The 16,773-nt window shown below is 33.9% G+C and overlaps 1 protein-coding gene across 3 annotated transcripts in view; it reads left to right on the forward strand.

Annotated features, from left to right (window-relative positions):
- The window catches only part of GABRB2 (gamma-aminobutyric acid (GABA) A receptor, beta 2), a 128,212-nt gene that overhangs the window by 35,598 nt on the left and 75,841 nt on the right, over positions 1-16,773 (forward strand). For all 3 annotated transcript variants that reach the window (XM_010001949.1, XM_010001951.1, XM_010001952.1), the window contains one exon: positions 12,539-12,759. In XM_010001949.1, the coding sequence (XP_010000251.1) occupies positions 12,539-12,759 (221 nt within the window). The remainder of the gene's footprint in view (positions 1-12,538; positions 12,760-16,773) is intronic.

Consider the following 16,773-nt stretch of genomic DNA (forward strand, 5'->3'; position numbering starts at 1 on the left):
TCCATTTGTGCAAACTGCTATAATTTTAGATTATTTTTTATGTAATGTAAAGAGCCTTTAATTCTCACAGGTTTTGAGAGTATCCTCAGCTGTATATTTTTCGTGCTGAATAGCTCAAGAAATCAGATACTAAGATTTGTATTTCCATGAGTTCCTAAATAAGTGTGGTTGAGAACACATGCAGCATGACTCTGATCGTTAATTATGAACTGCTCTGTATAGTCATGTTATGCCATAGCCCAGCTGAAGTCTAGATCGACTTTTTGGACACTGTAGAGATGAGGAGATAATTTAAGAGAGGCACTTAATTGCACTATTTGGTGACATTAATAACAAGTTGTCTAATACAAGAAATTAGGCAATTAATTGAGTGTTCTGTCTCCAAACGTCCATAGAACAGCCCAGGCTGGAAGTGATCTGGAAAAATCAAACATTCTTGCATCTATTACCTGTTCTTCTCCCTCCACGCCCACTGAAAAAAAACCCTCAACGTTTTGTAACAATTTTCTTAGATAAGACCATGTGCCTGGGCTGGCAGGCACAGTGTTTTCATTGGAGACACCAGTGCAATTACAGTATAACCCAAATATCCATAATATACTGTAGTAAAAGGAAGCAGAGCTTTGGTACAGGTAGTAAAGAAATATTATAACAAGTAACAAAGCAAAAAGCAAACAAAAAATATGGATCAGAAATATAAACCAAAACTTCAAACCAATTTATGTGCAAGTGGTAAGTGACAATAAATCAGCCAGTTAGAGTAAAATCATTAAAGATATTTCCAGAAGGGGTATATAAGTGGTGGTTCAGAAATGTTTGAAATGAATAATTACTCTTTTTTTTTTTTTTTTTTTTTTTTTTAGACTGTTGTTTAACTTATTAGGATGGACATAGGTAATGAGATAGTAATGTGATGAGGGGATATAACTGTTTATAATAGCAAGATGTATCAAATAGTTTTTTTGATATCCTCTGCTTGTTTATGAACTTAAATTGGTGTGTGAAAATATTGGATATATTCTAATGATATATTTTAGATTTTAAGTCAAATAAAGTGTTTAGTCCATGCAAATGAGTTTTAGTTAGCATGCTGTTGTAAGATACATTTATTTGTCCTCTATCCATACTTTGATTTATTTTTTTTTTTTTAGACATTTGGAAAGAAGCACTATGAATAAGAAGAGGTAACACAAGTACGTTTTACTAGAATGGTGTCTTAAGATCTACAACCTGCAATAGAATAGAATTTAAATATAGTGATTTCTAAATAGGTCAAATAGTTGTGAGACTAAAGAGGGAGGGAATTACTGAGTAAATGGCACAAAAGACTGGAATAAAAATTTGCTCAGCAAAATAGATAAAAGCAGCGGTGTTTGATGGCTTTACAAGACAGAAAACAGTGATTTCAAATGAAATAAAGTTAAATGGCAGTCATTGCTAGATTAGGATGACCATCCTGATTTTTCTTTTTTGAAGAACTGCTTCTTTCTAAAAGCAAGTATCAGCCATTGATATTGAAATGTTCTTCTAGCCTATCTAGAAAGAAAGGAAAATCTCCATTTGTCAAGGTTTTTGTTCAAAAACGGGTTGGATGAAGCCTCAAGCAACCTTGTCTGACCTCCCAGCTTCGAGCAGGAGGTTGTACTAGGGCTCACTTGAGGTCTCTTCCAGCCTGAGTTTTCCTAGAAAAATATGAAAATACTAATACAGCATTATCCCTGCAAATCTTTTCACTATTCATTTCCTTTTGATTTCTTTTAGATTAAATACATGGATTGAATTTGGAAAACTAGGGATATTTTGGTCTTGTGGGCATTGCAGCTGCTCTTTGCTATAAAGTTTTCTGTACCTGTCAAGAAAAATAGACCTTTGAAATAGAGGCACTGAGAATGGAAATTCTCCTGTCAGATATTCCAACAGGCTTTGGCTTTGCTGAACCATGAACAATTTAAAGTGTAACTAATGCAGGTGCAATACTACTAAAGATGCAATATTTTTACACCTGATTTTTTTTCCAGATTTTTCTCCCTAGAACCTAGTAATATCAATTTATTTTTTCATTTGAATACATCACTTATTCTCTTGGAAGTTGTATCCTCTTAGTGTATTCTCTTTGCTGAAGTGTAGAGCTCTCATGCAAATTGGACTTTCTATGTTTCCACAGGCTTGTCATCACTATGAAAGAAATTCTATGTACTTATTCACAACTGTCCTTTCACTTCAGTGCTGGCAGCCCTCTGCAGTGCCTGACATTTTTGAGAGAAGCAGCCTGTCACATCTTGGGTTATGAGGAGAGCATTTAAAATACAAGAAAAGGTCTATGTGACACGACACTATCTGTTTTTTCATGCTCTTCATTGTTCAAACCCCATGAAATGTGCACATAAGGTTACAGAATTCAAGAGATTCTTGGCCTATTCTTGGCTCAGTCGAGGTGTCAGGTCTATTTCCACAAGACTTACATGCAAACAAGGAAGAAACACTATGAAGTGCAGTGTGTAGCCCCTGGTGTATTAGATCATGATATATAAATGCTTATAGGAATGTGTCTGGGGAAGCTTAGTACTCTCCAGAGTACATTGCTTCTTTCAAAATAACAGTTTGTCACTAACAGATTAATGAACCATTTTAGAGAACTTCCTGGAATCAGCAGGCCAAAAAGACAGTGTTGTTGGATCTGTGACAGTGTTTAAGAGAAGTGAGTTCTTGCTGGTGCTCTGTATGCAAGTGGAGAATAGCATTAAGTGTAACTGATAGATTACAGTGGCTTAGAACCATTTCCAGTTGTGTTTCCAAAGTAGATGCATTTGATAAGCAAATGAGGTATATAGGGCTTCTACCTAACCTTTCTTAATATGCCAAGAAAAACAGCATAGAAAACTTGCATGATTGGTAGTGTATGAGAAAATGTATTGAGAGAGAGAGAGAGAGAGGGAGAAGGAAGCTGGGTTTGTGTAGAAGAAAAAGAGAGCAAAATAAAAGCAGAGTATGTCATTCACCTACCTGGTTGTTTTTCTCCTGTAGATGACTGTGAGATGTCAGCAGCTCTTATAAGCCAACATAATCAGTTAATCTAACTTCCTTCCAGGTATACCGCACATTATTAAGGGAAATATGTATCCTATTGCTTTTATAATTTTAAGATGAAGTCTAACTTATAGAGAAAATGTTTTGGGTTTTTTATAAAACTTTTTCTCAAACTCTCTTGCTTTCATGCACTGTCTCTCTCTTACATCAATATTCTCTGTGAGAATTTAATGATTGAAAAAATTGCCTTAAAATTTAATGTATTATTAAATATATCCTTGGTTATTTAGTTTTAGAAGTGTTACAAATATAGTAACTGAAAATGTGACAGTGTTCACTTTCAGGGAACACTGAAGAAAGCAATAATTTCATTAATTACAGAGTTACCTGTGTTATGTTACCAGACACTTTGTTTAGGGCAACATTAGAAAAGCACTCTGATTTTGTCTGCTTTTCCAATGTTAATATAACAGAGTTTTCTGTTGACTGCTTACAATTGAATTTAAATTTTTAAAAAAACAAAACAAACAAACAAAAAAACCCAACAAACTATAAGGTTGCCTAGACTGATTGGTAACTTTACCACAGTGCATCCTAAAATCTGCTGTGGAAGTTATCATGCAGAAACTTCTTCATTGCTAACTGAGGAGACAGCTAGCTTTTTACCTGAATGGAACCACCAGCAAAATAAACTGCTTAGTAAAACAAATTAAATATAGCAACATAAATTCCTATGCCTGTAATAATGATCCAATAAAATATTCATATAGTATTTTTCTTTTTTGAGTGATGCATCCTCAGGCAGCCCAATTAAATGAGGCAGCAGAAGGGACACCTTATGGTTAGAATCCTGCATTGCCCAACAGCACTAAGCATACAAATTCTTTCTGAAGCTCAGATAAGACAATTTTGGTAACCATTTCTCTTACCTTAATAAATTTAATAAATTAAATTTACACTTTTTCATTGAAATAACTTTGTGGTTTGTTTTATGTAGTGATGGGAATGTTACTGTTGGTGTTTTCAAAAGTTTTGTAAGCGTTTAAACTATTTCTGTTACTTCATAGTTCAAAACAGCTCAGAGGTTGGCTGAGAGAATAAACATGCTTCCAATTCTTTGCGAGACTAAAACAGCAGAAGTGACTGCTTAGTGAGATAAACTGGGAATTTGCTTGTTTAATTTCAACTCTAGGGAGTTACTGATATCATAACATTTGTAAGTTTAGACCTTGTGCAGGGAATGCTCTGCTTGCAGCTCTTGAGGCTGAAATATTTTGAATTGCTGGTAATTGTTAGTAGTTCAGAGAAAAAGAACACTGGTGTGTATAGTTCAGTGAGGGGATACAGGATGCCTTAAAATGTCAATACCTTGCTGGGGAAGAGCTAGAACTGGTGATGCAGGTTTATCAAGTTTTGTAATGGGCAGCCTCCTCTACTGGCAAACTGTGAAAGATATAAATAAGCAATGTTTTCTTGTAGTAAAATGCTGAGTGCTTCACACATTTTTATTCTCATTAAGTCTCAGTTCCTATTGGATCAAGGCTAGCAGCTGGGGGATTTAGGCATTGTTATACATCCTTTTAGAAATGAAAAAGCAAACAGAGCTAGTTGGTGTAGTAAGAGGTATATTAATGGGACCTCTGTCATTGGAGTCTCCTTGCCTTGATGAAGTGACATCTCCATGACTGATGGAAGCATGACTATATCTCAAAATAAATAAAGGAAATGCTTATTAATTTCAATATTCTTCCTGCAAAATACTTATCTTAAAAACAAATATTATATGCTTAAAATGAGCATGTATTAGTTGGTTTTTTAAGTTGCTCAGATGTTAATTACAGTGATATGGATAAGCATTAATTTGGCAGTTCTTTCCGTTTCTAAATATGTTCTTGTTTTGTTTATATTTTAGCAACTCAAGAAACTATAAAACATCAGGAAAAAAAAGCACCATACAAATATTAGGACAGTTCAGTTCTGCATCTAAACACAACCTGAGCTTCCATGTCTCAGCCAGATTTTTAATCTCACTATTAATTACTATATTATCTTGGGAAAATATTTAATAAATTAGTTTATTTTTTCTTCATTGCAAGTATCAGTAAGAAACACAGTTTTTTAGTATCAATTCCTGATTTTTTGCTTTTGAATCTCTTCTGCAAAATAATAGCCTAGGTCACCATCTGCTCTCAACAAACTTTCCAGCTGGATCTTCAGTTCTTAATCACTCGTTTATTTCCACTCTGCTTAAGAAGTTATCATTTAAATTTTTTTGTTGTTGTTCTTCAGTGTTTTCAATAATATTTTTTACTCTTTTCTAATACTATTATTAATAGGCTACAATAAGAGAAGTCTAGTAATAAAAGCAATAGAAATTATTTCTGTTGTAGGTATTTACATTTCTGAAGGTCTGAAGGATTATATGATTGCATAGGAAATGATCTGTGAACTTGGTGAACTCCCTTCTCTGCAAAATGTCTTCTGATACATAAATAAAGCAAAATCTGAAATTCAAATGTGAATTTTGTATATATATATTTCTTGTCCCTTAAAATATTTCATTCTATTTCAAAGACATGACTAATAGTAGCACGTATTTTTTTTTGAGGCAGAAAATACTGTTTCCGTAACTTTCCTTAGAGTATGGTTTGCATTTATTCATCTTACTTGGCATTTGCATTGTTCAGCTGAGAATCCTGCAATGCTGTATCAAGAGAACTAGATAGTTTCAAAAGTGGAGAATCTGAAGATATCGATCCATGACTCTCTTAAGCAAGTAGCAGTTAGGTTACAGTTTTCAGTTCAAGTTCACTTGAATGAATCATCCTTTTAGTATCAAGAGACAGCAAATCAGAGACAGCTAGAACACACAGAGTGGATGCTTTTTGGTTGGAATGACATGCAGATTGCTGGCTTGGTAAAAGTGCAGTGTCACTGTTCAGTCTCCGTGACTTGTCAGAAATTAAAATCAAGTATCACAGTGTCTTGCCAAGCTAATTGATGTTACAGGAAACACAGGTCGTAACTTCTATTTCATTTCAGTGCATGAAATGCAATGACACTGCATCGCAGTGAAATATATAAATCACTGTGTAGAACCAATATAAATATTGGCTACTGCCAGTAGTGGTAAGGAGACACAAATTCATTATCTTGTTGATGAAATGGAAAGCTGATTATTATTACAGATTTGTATGGCCAGTAGTAATTTTTATGCATAGGACTCGGGCTTTGCTGATAGTCATTTGGCTTTCATACACAAGTCTCTTGCTTGATTCAATAATAGTGTTTTCTGAGAAGTTTTAGGAGATAAATAGCCCAGCTTTGCTTGTTTGCTCTGTTGAGAAATGAGAATTGCTGATGAATAATTCTGGGATAGTCACTGCAGAATAAATGGTAAGCTTACTTGTTGGGATTTATTTTGAAAGACCATAGACTTCAAATAATACAATTCCCATCAAGAAAAACTATCTTTAAATTTCAAGAGACACAATTATTTCATATACAAGTGTTTCATGGATTTGAAGCCAGCTTGGGAAGTGGGATGCAATAGGTCAAGAATGTTCAACTTGAATTCTTTATAAGGTTCTTCATGTCATTGTCATTTTTGGAAGTAAAGATTTTTGGAATGTTAAAGATATTATTTTGAAAAAATGTGTTACCCAATTTGACACTTTTTTGTATCACCCATTCTTTCAACAGTTCATTCTACTTTTATGTCTGTCACTTTGTGGTGTCTCCAGTGTTAACAGAGCAGAAGTTTTATGTTCATTTTCTTGACATGAGTGTGAGAAACGTGATTATGAATCAAACATGTTGCAGTGGCTGGTTTTAAAGGGAAGAAGAATTGAGGGGAACGTCAGTCAGTGCTCAGGGCGAGACACTGATTTTGAAAGAAATCTGCTAAAGCATTTGAGCTTACAGTACTTTGGTTTGGATGGTTTTACATACCATTTCAGCAATAACACAGATTTTATGCTTCCCACAGCAGAAACTGCACACATCAGTGACTGCTTCATTTAAGTCTGAGAAGGGAGTAGAATTAACATCTCTTCCTTTCTTTTTAAGTATATAATAGCTTTCAATATATTAAAATGTATTTTGCAGTGTAGATGTATACTTTTAAATATTTACTTAACGGAAATTTTAATTATTTACTGAATGGCACTTTAAAATATGTCATCAGCAGATAGCTTTTAAAATGTACATGGTAAATAAATACAGGATTCAGGCAAAGTCTTCAAGCATTTTCAGAAGGAAATAATTTAGCTTAAAAAAATACCATACTGGGAAATGTAGTATTTTTCAAGTTAGGAATAACCAGGAAAATTATGAGAAGTGGACTTCAGCCAAACCCCAAGTGCGTGTTCCATTCATTACTGAAAAGTAGAGATAAATACCTGCTTCAATGGTATGTTGTATTTATAGTATACAGAATGTTCCTTCTACCTATTTGTTTTTCTCCTCCAAAGTTTCCTGATTTTATTACTTCCAAAGTGTCAGTAGCTGTGTTATATCCCTGTTAATACAAGTGTTGGTATACATTTTTAAGCTGCACGATGAATCAGTCCTGTTCTGTGTAACATAGAAGAGCTATATTTGAAATGTTGTTTTTCTCACATTGGACCTTATCCTTATGCATTGAACACAGTTATATTTGGCATAGTCTTTTGCAGAAGATTCCCAATATTGTTGTGAACATTCATGAAATGTATTTCCTTTTTTTGCCTTGATCCTTTTTCCGATATAAAAAGAGGACCAGCAAAAAAAACATTCCACAGTTATTGGCACATGGGTGGGTTTAGCTAAGGCCTGTCTTTTCATCTTTGCAAGCTAATAATAGGTCCAAGCTGACATTTCTTTTTTGGCTTAAAAAAAACCCTTCTATTTGTGAATAATAATGAAATAAGGGAATATCTATAATAATGTCAGTTTTCAGATTTGAAACTTATCTGTTCAGTGTCTTTCCTTGGATCTTCAAAGTTGATGGTCATTAAGTGAAAACTGGCCTGTCTGTAATCGTGATATTTATCTAAATTTAAATCTCCCAGCATATGTAACTTTCCAATAGCTAAAAGTGTTTGCAAACAACTGCCACATGAAGATAACATTCAGAATAAAAGTTACCCTTAAATATGCTAATACTAAAATACCTGTTCATTACTTTCTTATTCATATGGGAAAATTTGCATTAAGATACATTTTGTCTCATATTTACTGGTCTTCTGTTCATTGTGTGACAAAGAAGAAGAAAACTGGGAAGTTGAACTCTAACTGGCAAAGAAAAGAGGAGAAACTTTTCTTAGATGAGGACAGAAGTAACCACCCATTTTTCCCTTCCTAAATTTCTGTATCTGGATAGATAAAAAAAATTAAATATAAATGTATGTGAGCTATGGAACAGTAATTAAGACAATACAATTAATATTTTTTAATTTATAAATATATATTTATATTATAGGTTTTTCTTGTGACTTTTTCTATGCTAACAGATTTTCATATAGTATTTCAAGCTTTGTGTGCTTAGGGTAACTGAACTTATTTATATTTGTACCACTTATCTCTGTATGCCTGGATTGTAAATGGTCTGAACCTATGGAGCTTGTCTGTGCAGGTATAGAAGGACATAGTCATAATGAGGTTTGTTTTCATCTTTCTTTCAACTCATTTGTAATTACTGCTTTGTGCTATGGGTTTCAAATTATTTCAGTCCTTTTTGATCTTCATACTTACACTGTTTCTAACAATCCCATCCTGTGAATTGAATAGGATGCTAAGACCTTAACAAATTAAAATCATCCTTTACTAGAAAATTCTATTCCTCTGCTTCTTTTGTGTGCCTGTCTTCCTATAGAGACAAGTTATTTGCATGTTTGTTTTGATGGTTATCCTTAGAATATAGGGGAATTCCCTTATTTAATGTGAGTTTAACAGACTTTTTTCTTGCAGTGTTTCTGCTAGACAACCATATTCTTAATCTTAAAGCATAAAGAATTTTGGGATACCTGTGGGATATTTTGAACCTGCATATCATCTTTTTGAGTTACTGTTTCATTTGGGGTTTTGAGAACTGATGCCTCCTTTCTTTCTAACAAATGAATTGCAGCTTATGTGACAGGTTTTCCTTTTTTTCTAACTAATCACTCATACTTTGAATTATATACCTTGAAGCACATTTATTTTTAATAACAATTTTTTTAAATAACCACACAACCCACCTAAATTCAAAAGGTTGTGAGGGTTTTATAAAAAATAATATTTCAGATGTTCTGTTTTAACATCAGAGACTCCAGTCACATCAGAAAACTAAGGCCAACAGATGACAAATAATTTTCAGTTGGAACAACAGCTCTGTTTCTGGAACATAGTGTGTTTGATTCTGAACTCCAGCCTGGAGACTTGGCTTTTCTTTCAGCTATACCACTGTTCCAAATTTACAGTTTTATGTAATTCATTTTTATGCACTGGGCCATGCTTGTTTAGTTTTATTCTTCCTCTTCTTTTCCCTCTTTACTGAGGTGTAGAGAGAAGCATGTTCTGTATATATACGCTGTATATTAATACATGTAGATTATTCCTTAGAATAGGAATAAAATACAGCATTCCAAGGATAATAGGGAAGGAATTGCTACAGCTCATCTACTTTATGTTGTGATATATTAGCATAATGAACAATAATAATTTTTTAAATGCAAATATATTATTGGAAGTTTTCTAGTACAGCGTTATGAATCATACTGCAGAACAATGATGAAGCATAACAATAAAATGCTTCAGATGTAGGTGGAATGTTGTTGAAAGCAGACTCTCATCCTGATCCTGGAGGGGTGGAAGGAGAAGAGATTTGAGATCATTGACATCCATCAGGTTGGAATAGTTAGCAGGTAAATATATTTGATAGTAAAATGGTTGGAAACAGTTATTTGATGTTTACCTGCTTGTAACCCTGCAGTTTTGTTGATGTTTGTCACATGCTCCCCAAGCTGGGCACTACTGTGTGGGCAGGCTGGGTGGATGTGCCTCCACCAGCAACTGCAGCACAGGGCTGAAGGCAGAGCAAGGGGAGGTGATTAGTTTTTAAGCATCACAAATAGAAGGAAGACTGAAGGGGCAGCACTATCATTCTAGTTTTGTGTTGACATGAAAGAAATGCCATAAATGTTCACAACAGGAACATGAATTTCTCCCTGTTTCAATGAAAACTGAAGAATAATTTTGAAGCTCATGTATGTGGGCACTTCTGGGAAAACAGGTGTTTTAAAAAAAAAACAAACAACAACAACAAAAAACAAGAGTATTTCCACAATGGAAATAGACATCTCTGTAGAAAAACACTTTATACTGATTCATTTGAGAACACACTGTTCTGCAGAAGAGACAGAGTCAATTTGTTTCCAGGAGCTGTGTCATTGCCTAGAGAACTCTGCTGGAATACCCATAGTTGTCAGAGGCCCTCCTTAATGCACGTTTTTAAGTGTGGACCATGTACATTTTAAAAAGAATAATTACAGCAACGTAATTTATGCATAAACAATTTCATTAGTAAATAAAAGTAAAGCAGTTCTCTGGATACTTAAACATGGGTAATATATGTTAAATTTGTTTTCTTTATTTTCTGTTCAATTTGCTATTGACACTGTCTTCAATTCACTTCTGGAGGTTCTTCACCAATGTACATAGATTAGAGCTGATTGCCGTAGGAGCTCTAAAATCAGTGGAGGGAGATAAATCTGCAGGGCTTGAAGTGAAGTAGGATGAATGGCATCTCTCTGCATAGCAGTGAAAAAAATATAGTATTTGCTTTACCATTCACCAGGGAAGGTAACTTTTCCACTTACCTTTTGTGAAATGTGGTGTTTATCAAGTCTTAGACTGTCCTGTAAAAACAATTTCAAATTGGTAAATTTCATTGGTATTAATTTCTGGAGGGACATTTTTGTAGATTTTTTTTTTGAAAATTTAGTTGGTGAAACTGCAAACTAAGAACATTTTACTTTTGTGGCTTGTGAAACGTTCCATATAGTGTCCATGTGTGAATGTATTTATTTTTTTTTTAAATTAAAATGCTCATAAAATGCAGTTTAGGCAGGTGCCTTTGAAGTATTTGAGCAGGAAAAATAATATTTCTGTGCCAACTGTAGTAAAAATAGTTTTAATTGTGGTCTTTCCTTTAAAATATAAAGTGGCTAATGACAATTTATATTGCAATTTATGCAATGCATATTTCAATAAATGTTATTACAATAATCCATTTATGCTATAAAATGTTCATATCTTGCATGTTTATCTCCATTATGCAGTGTTAGAAATTAGTTTGTAAGATGTAGTTGCCATGGCTGATTATTTTTTCAAAGTTGGGTGGATTTCTTGTTTTCAGGTGCCTCAGACTGATGTATGGATACAGGCTTTCATACTGATGTGACTGAATCCTGGGGCTGCTGATTATCACAGCAGCTTTTGTTGGCTTTGTCTTGGAAACAATCTTTTGCAAGCTACTATTTCTCACTGTTTAATTTAAGTCCATGCTACATATATTCTAAATCAAAATAGGCTGAGGCCTGATTAGGATTTCTGTAGCAAAACAAAATATTTACTTTAGAATACTCCTCCTTTTGATACTCTTTCAGTATTGTTTTACAGCCCTTGACCCAGTGATCTGTGATTGGATATGCAGCTCCTTTATGGATTATTTATGGATCTTTTTTTATTATAGGCTAACATAATGATTATTCTGTTCTGTATAACACTTCTTACAAAGATTATATTTTTGTAATTATGTTGTTCTCTAGAACACCAGAAGATCAGACCATCTCTGAAGTACTGTACATTAGTGGCCTACATCAAGATAAAGCAAGACTCATGTTACTGCAGATATTTACCCAGATGCTTAATTGTGCTCTCTGAATTGTTCTGTTTAAGTAACCAGAGTTAGTTCATCTGTAAAATTAAGTAGAAGACTGAAACTATGTAGCATAGAAACCTCAGGGACTTCCTACTGATTTCAGTGCCCAGGGGAAAGTTAACAGACTTTGAAGAGATTTTAATTGAGAGAACTGTTTGGGTGGTAGCTGTGACTTGAGAGAAAGAAGGTCTGAGCCAGAGCTCTATTGAATACAGTGGAGACCTATGAGATCAAATGCAGATCCACGAATGTTCCTGTTTCTTAGAACCTCCCAAGCTTGTAAAGTGCTACAGAAGTTGCAGACTGTCAAGTGCCTACATATAGTTTTCCATTTTGTTTTTAACTATTGTAATGAGATCTCTCAAGTCATTCATAAAATCTAAACACCCTATCTTTTCTGAATTCTCATTTCTGTTCTTAAGTATACACAAGATGTTCAATACTGTTAAAATAAATAAATATACTTATGGAATTCCAGACAGAAATGTTTGCTTTAAGAATAGTTCTAATGAATAAATGCATATTTGCTTTTTTGTTGGTGTTGTTTGTTGTTGGTTTTTTTTAATGTGTACTGTCTGTTTCAATACAATTTTTGTTTTGGTTTTACAGGACTATACCTTGACAATGTACTTTCAGCAAGCTTGGAGGGATAAGAGGCTGTCGTATAATGTGATACCTCTAAACCTTACTCTGGACAACAGAGTAGCTGATCAGCTGTGGGTTCCTGATACCTATTTTCTGAATGACAAGAAGTCATTTGTACATGGTGTCACTGTGAAGAACAGAATGATCCGTTTGCATCCAGATGGGACAGTCCTTTATGGACTCAGGTAAGTATGAACCTTTTCTAACTCTTCTGTATTTTATTTTTAGCCTTTTAATAATGGCTTCAAATTTAAACTCAATCTTTATCTTTTTTAATGCTATTCTTTTTATTACTGTGTTCTGTATAAGTTGATGATATTCCAGAAACAATTTTAACTTAAGTATTCTAAGGATGGATAAAGATAATTTTTTTGTAAATATACATTTTGGAGAGAAGCTGCCATTTTTAGTACAGTTCAGACACTTCTATTAAGAACAGATAAGACTGTAAATACTATTTAAAATCCTCATTCTGGATTAAAAGGCATTTTTAGAACTCCTTCTTCAAAGGAATCAAAATAAGAAATACAAAACAAGGATTGGAAAAAAAAAAGGGGGAAAAAGTATATGACAGCTGGATTGATAGTTTAACAAAATTGATATATTCTATAAATATTTTTTATTGTACATTAGATTCTTTTGTATGCTACCCACATGAATCAGTTTTCTGATTTTCACTAAGATGTGGTAGGACTTGAAATATTTTTTCAGCCTGAAGTTTTTGTTATGTATGACTGTATGGACTGCAGTGACTGGAAAAATCAAAATAACTTCACTCTTGAGAAGTTCCGAAAACTGGGGAAAATGTATATTTAGCAGTGCTTATAGAAAAAATAACAACAGAGAAAGTGATTTAAATATATTCCTGCAAAAAATTACTGACTTAATGTGATGTAAGTAGGTAACAAAACAGAAAGAAAGTCTGGACTGGCTTAGAAAAAAAAAAATGGGAAGGCTAATTCTTAGAACTTTTATTAGTGTATTAGCTTTCATTTTTTAGTGAGACTTTTCAATTTTCTGCTTATAATTATCATGTCAAGAAGATCACACTTTTAACTTGGTCATTTTCTATCCAGCTGTAAAGCAAAGTGGCATTGTCTTAAATTTTTATTTGTCACTTGAACAAACATGGACCATGAAGTTGAAATCTAATTTAGATCATGTGTTACAATTCACTGATCTGGATGCCTCTAGTTTTGTTACTGCGATTTAATGTACAGGTGTTTTTGGAAAACCTTCCTGTGAACTACTTAGATTAATGAGACAGCTGAGCAAATGTAACTAATCTTGATGTATATGAATATTTTTCCTTAGAAAAACATGCTTTTTTTGTTTAGAGCATCCTACCTAATTTGGAACTCAAATGTCTAAACTAAATCCTAAGCTGTCCTAGGACTTCAGGCTTAACACTTTTGGCATTGCTGGGATGATAAAGTTTATCCAGTCTCTTGTTCCAGGAGGTGGCTTTCTCAGGACAGGTGGCTTCTACCTCTTAGGTAGAAGAGAATAGGTGAGTGCTCACACCTCTGTGTGAAGCCTCTGTCAGGCTTCAAATGATCCCTGGACTCTTGCAGTCAGTAGCAAATGGTGATTCACCTCCAGAAAAGGGGGGTGAAAAGTGTGAAAATGTTCACTTAACAGGTACTTCATGGTTTTGAGGCACTCTCTTAATGTGCAACATACTGATTTCATCCTTCACTGTGGAACCTATAACATATTCCACTTGGTGAAAAAAGATCTGGGCTCTTTCTGGCTCTTTACCTTCCTCTACATTGAAAGAATAGCATCACCTCTTAAGGCTAACAGGCTATTTTTCTACATTACACGAAGAAAAATAAAGGGATGTGATAGCTACTACAAGAAAATTAAGAAAATTAAGTAGTTACATCTGGTACATAGCAAAGGTATACCTTCTGTATAAGTGAATTTAAGAGCAGCAGCATGGGAAATTCTGTGACCCATGAGACCAGCTGGAGAATTTTGTTACAAGTTTCAAAAATGTTTGGGTTTTTTGGTAGAAACTGAAACAAAATATTGTTAGAACTGTAACACAGACCAGATACTTTCTTGAACTGTAGAGAAGTCTTTTGCAACATATAACTAAATGGAATTAATTTTGATTTATAGATTCTGCTCTTTTCTATTGGTTATTACATTTGCCAATTTGTATTGTGTCCAGTTGTGTTTTCTGTGTGCCTGCAGTTCAGGCTCTGGCACAACAGCTGAGAGCAAGTCTGGAGTTTTTATTAATATTCAGTGAAACAACACATTTGTTTACAGTGAAGGAAATATAAAATAACTATGAACACACATTTGCATTGATGGATTGAGAGCAATAAGAGCATAACAAAGATTTTGGTATAGTGTATAGATATATTTTATAGATAGATTTAAGGTGTATATATATATTTAAGACAATTCAATTATGAAATAAATATCAAGTTTTAATATTTTCAGTAATTCTTTTTTTTTTATTGCAATCTGTGGCAAGTCACTCTCATTCTACTTAACAATCAATAATTTCTGGTGTTGAAAATTTTGGTAAACACTAAGTAGAACTCACAAATATCCACTAGTCCTGGAAGGACTGTCAGATTAAAGTTCACAGCTATTATTAGAAATAAAAAAATATATTATTCTTACTTGCATGGAAATGGGGATCTAGCAATGCCAGCTTAATAGTAAAAATATTTATTTTTGTCATTGTACCTTATGCTGTACTACAACCTGGAAGGGATGGTCCTTGAGGTCCTTTGTTGAATTTAGAAAGATGCACTCAGGAACAGATAGGGTAGATAGGTCACCATTTATCTCTCCTGCTCTTATATAAATTCCCACAAGCATTCTGTCCTGAATGTCAGAGGAAACATAACCCTATTTGTTCTTCAACTGAAGAAAAGAAAACTATGGTTAGGGGTTTTTCTCTAGCATTTGTGACACAGCACAGTAGGTAATGGAGTTTGGATTAAGACTTTCTCTTTGGTGTCAGTTATTTGGATAAGTAAGTTTGATTTAGAGACATCTTGTTTGTGTTTATGTGTGTTTGTTGTCTGTAACTATTTCAATCAAAATGTTACACCATTTGGGTAAGAACATGCTTCCTAGGCCATTATATTATGATTTGGGAAAGAAGCATGTCTATTTCTGGGTTGATTTTTTTTATTATTTTTTTTTCCCCTATTACTCTTGGTACGATTTCTGCCTGCCTGTCCTCAGGATGTAACCTGCTTCCAAGGAGGACTGCAGACAGGATTGCCAAGGGCAAGAGACAAACCTGAATATCAATATAGGTCTGTCATAGCTGGATAATTATCTTCAAAGCCCCCTAATTATTAACACATATTTGTCATGAAACCACAAAGGATCTTCTGATCCTTACATTGAGCTGATCAGGTCTCAGAAAGGCTTTCTGGCTAATCTGTCCATCAAACACTAGGGTGAATGGGGCAAATACACATGATAGTTACACAGCAGAATTATGTGATTGGCCATATTCTGCTTTTGTCTTCAGTGGATCATGTGGCAATGTTAAGGTTTTGCTTTTATAGCTTTAAATAGCTTTAATTGTCTAATTAATCTAAAATTAATTAAAAGTTCATGTGACTTAAGATGTCCACAGTAGTAATAGATTTAATGGCTCCTGAGTATTAACTTCCATGTGTCTTAAAAATGCCTGCTTAAGATTAATTTCCACATATTTAAAAAACCGTGGACACTATTACTGTTCTGAAAATCACTAGTTATTGCTGCATTAATTTACTCTATCTTATACTTGCAGTTGCATACTTTTACCTTGAGATGCGTTCTACTGAATTGAGATTCCTTTAAATACCTCTCTTAAATTTTTACTTTTGCCTCTCCATGCACCTGTATATAAACATGGGTGTATAAATGTGTATGCACATGATGTCTCTGTGAATTTGGTTTCTTTTACCTTGATTGTTGTAACCAAATTAATTGAACTGCAAGTCATCTTATTACCAAAATGGTACTGTATATGTGTAATTATCCCATTCTTTTATGCCCCTGTATTTTAATTTCTGTTCTCAATATAGCAAGCAGTGTTCCCTTATTGTTCAGAACCCATGCATGCTATGCATGTCAGATCTGATTAGGTTTGACATGGTGAAGGTAAATTTCAGGAAGGACTCTGAGGCTGCTTTGTAAGCACCTGGTTTATGCTGCCACTGAAAAGGGAG

The sequence above is a fragment of the Chaetura pelagica genome, unplaced genomic scaffold (assembly GCF_000747805.2).
Source record: "Chaetura pelagica isolate M959 unplaced genomic scaffold, ChaPel_1.0 scaffold356, whole genome shotgun sequence".
Classification (NCBI taxonomy): Eukaryota; Metazoa; Chordata; class Aves; order Apodiformes; family Apodidae; genus Chaetura; species Chaetura pelagica.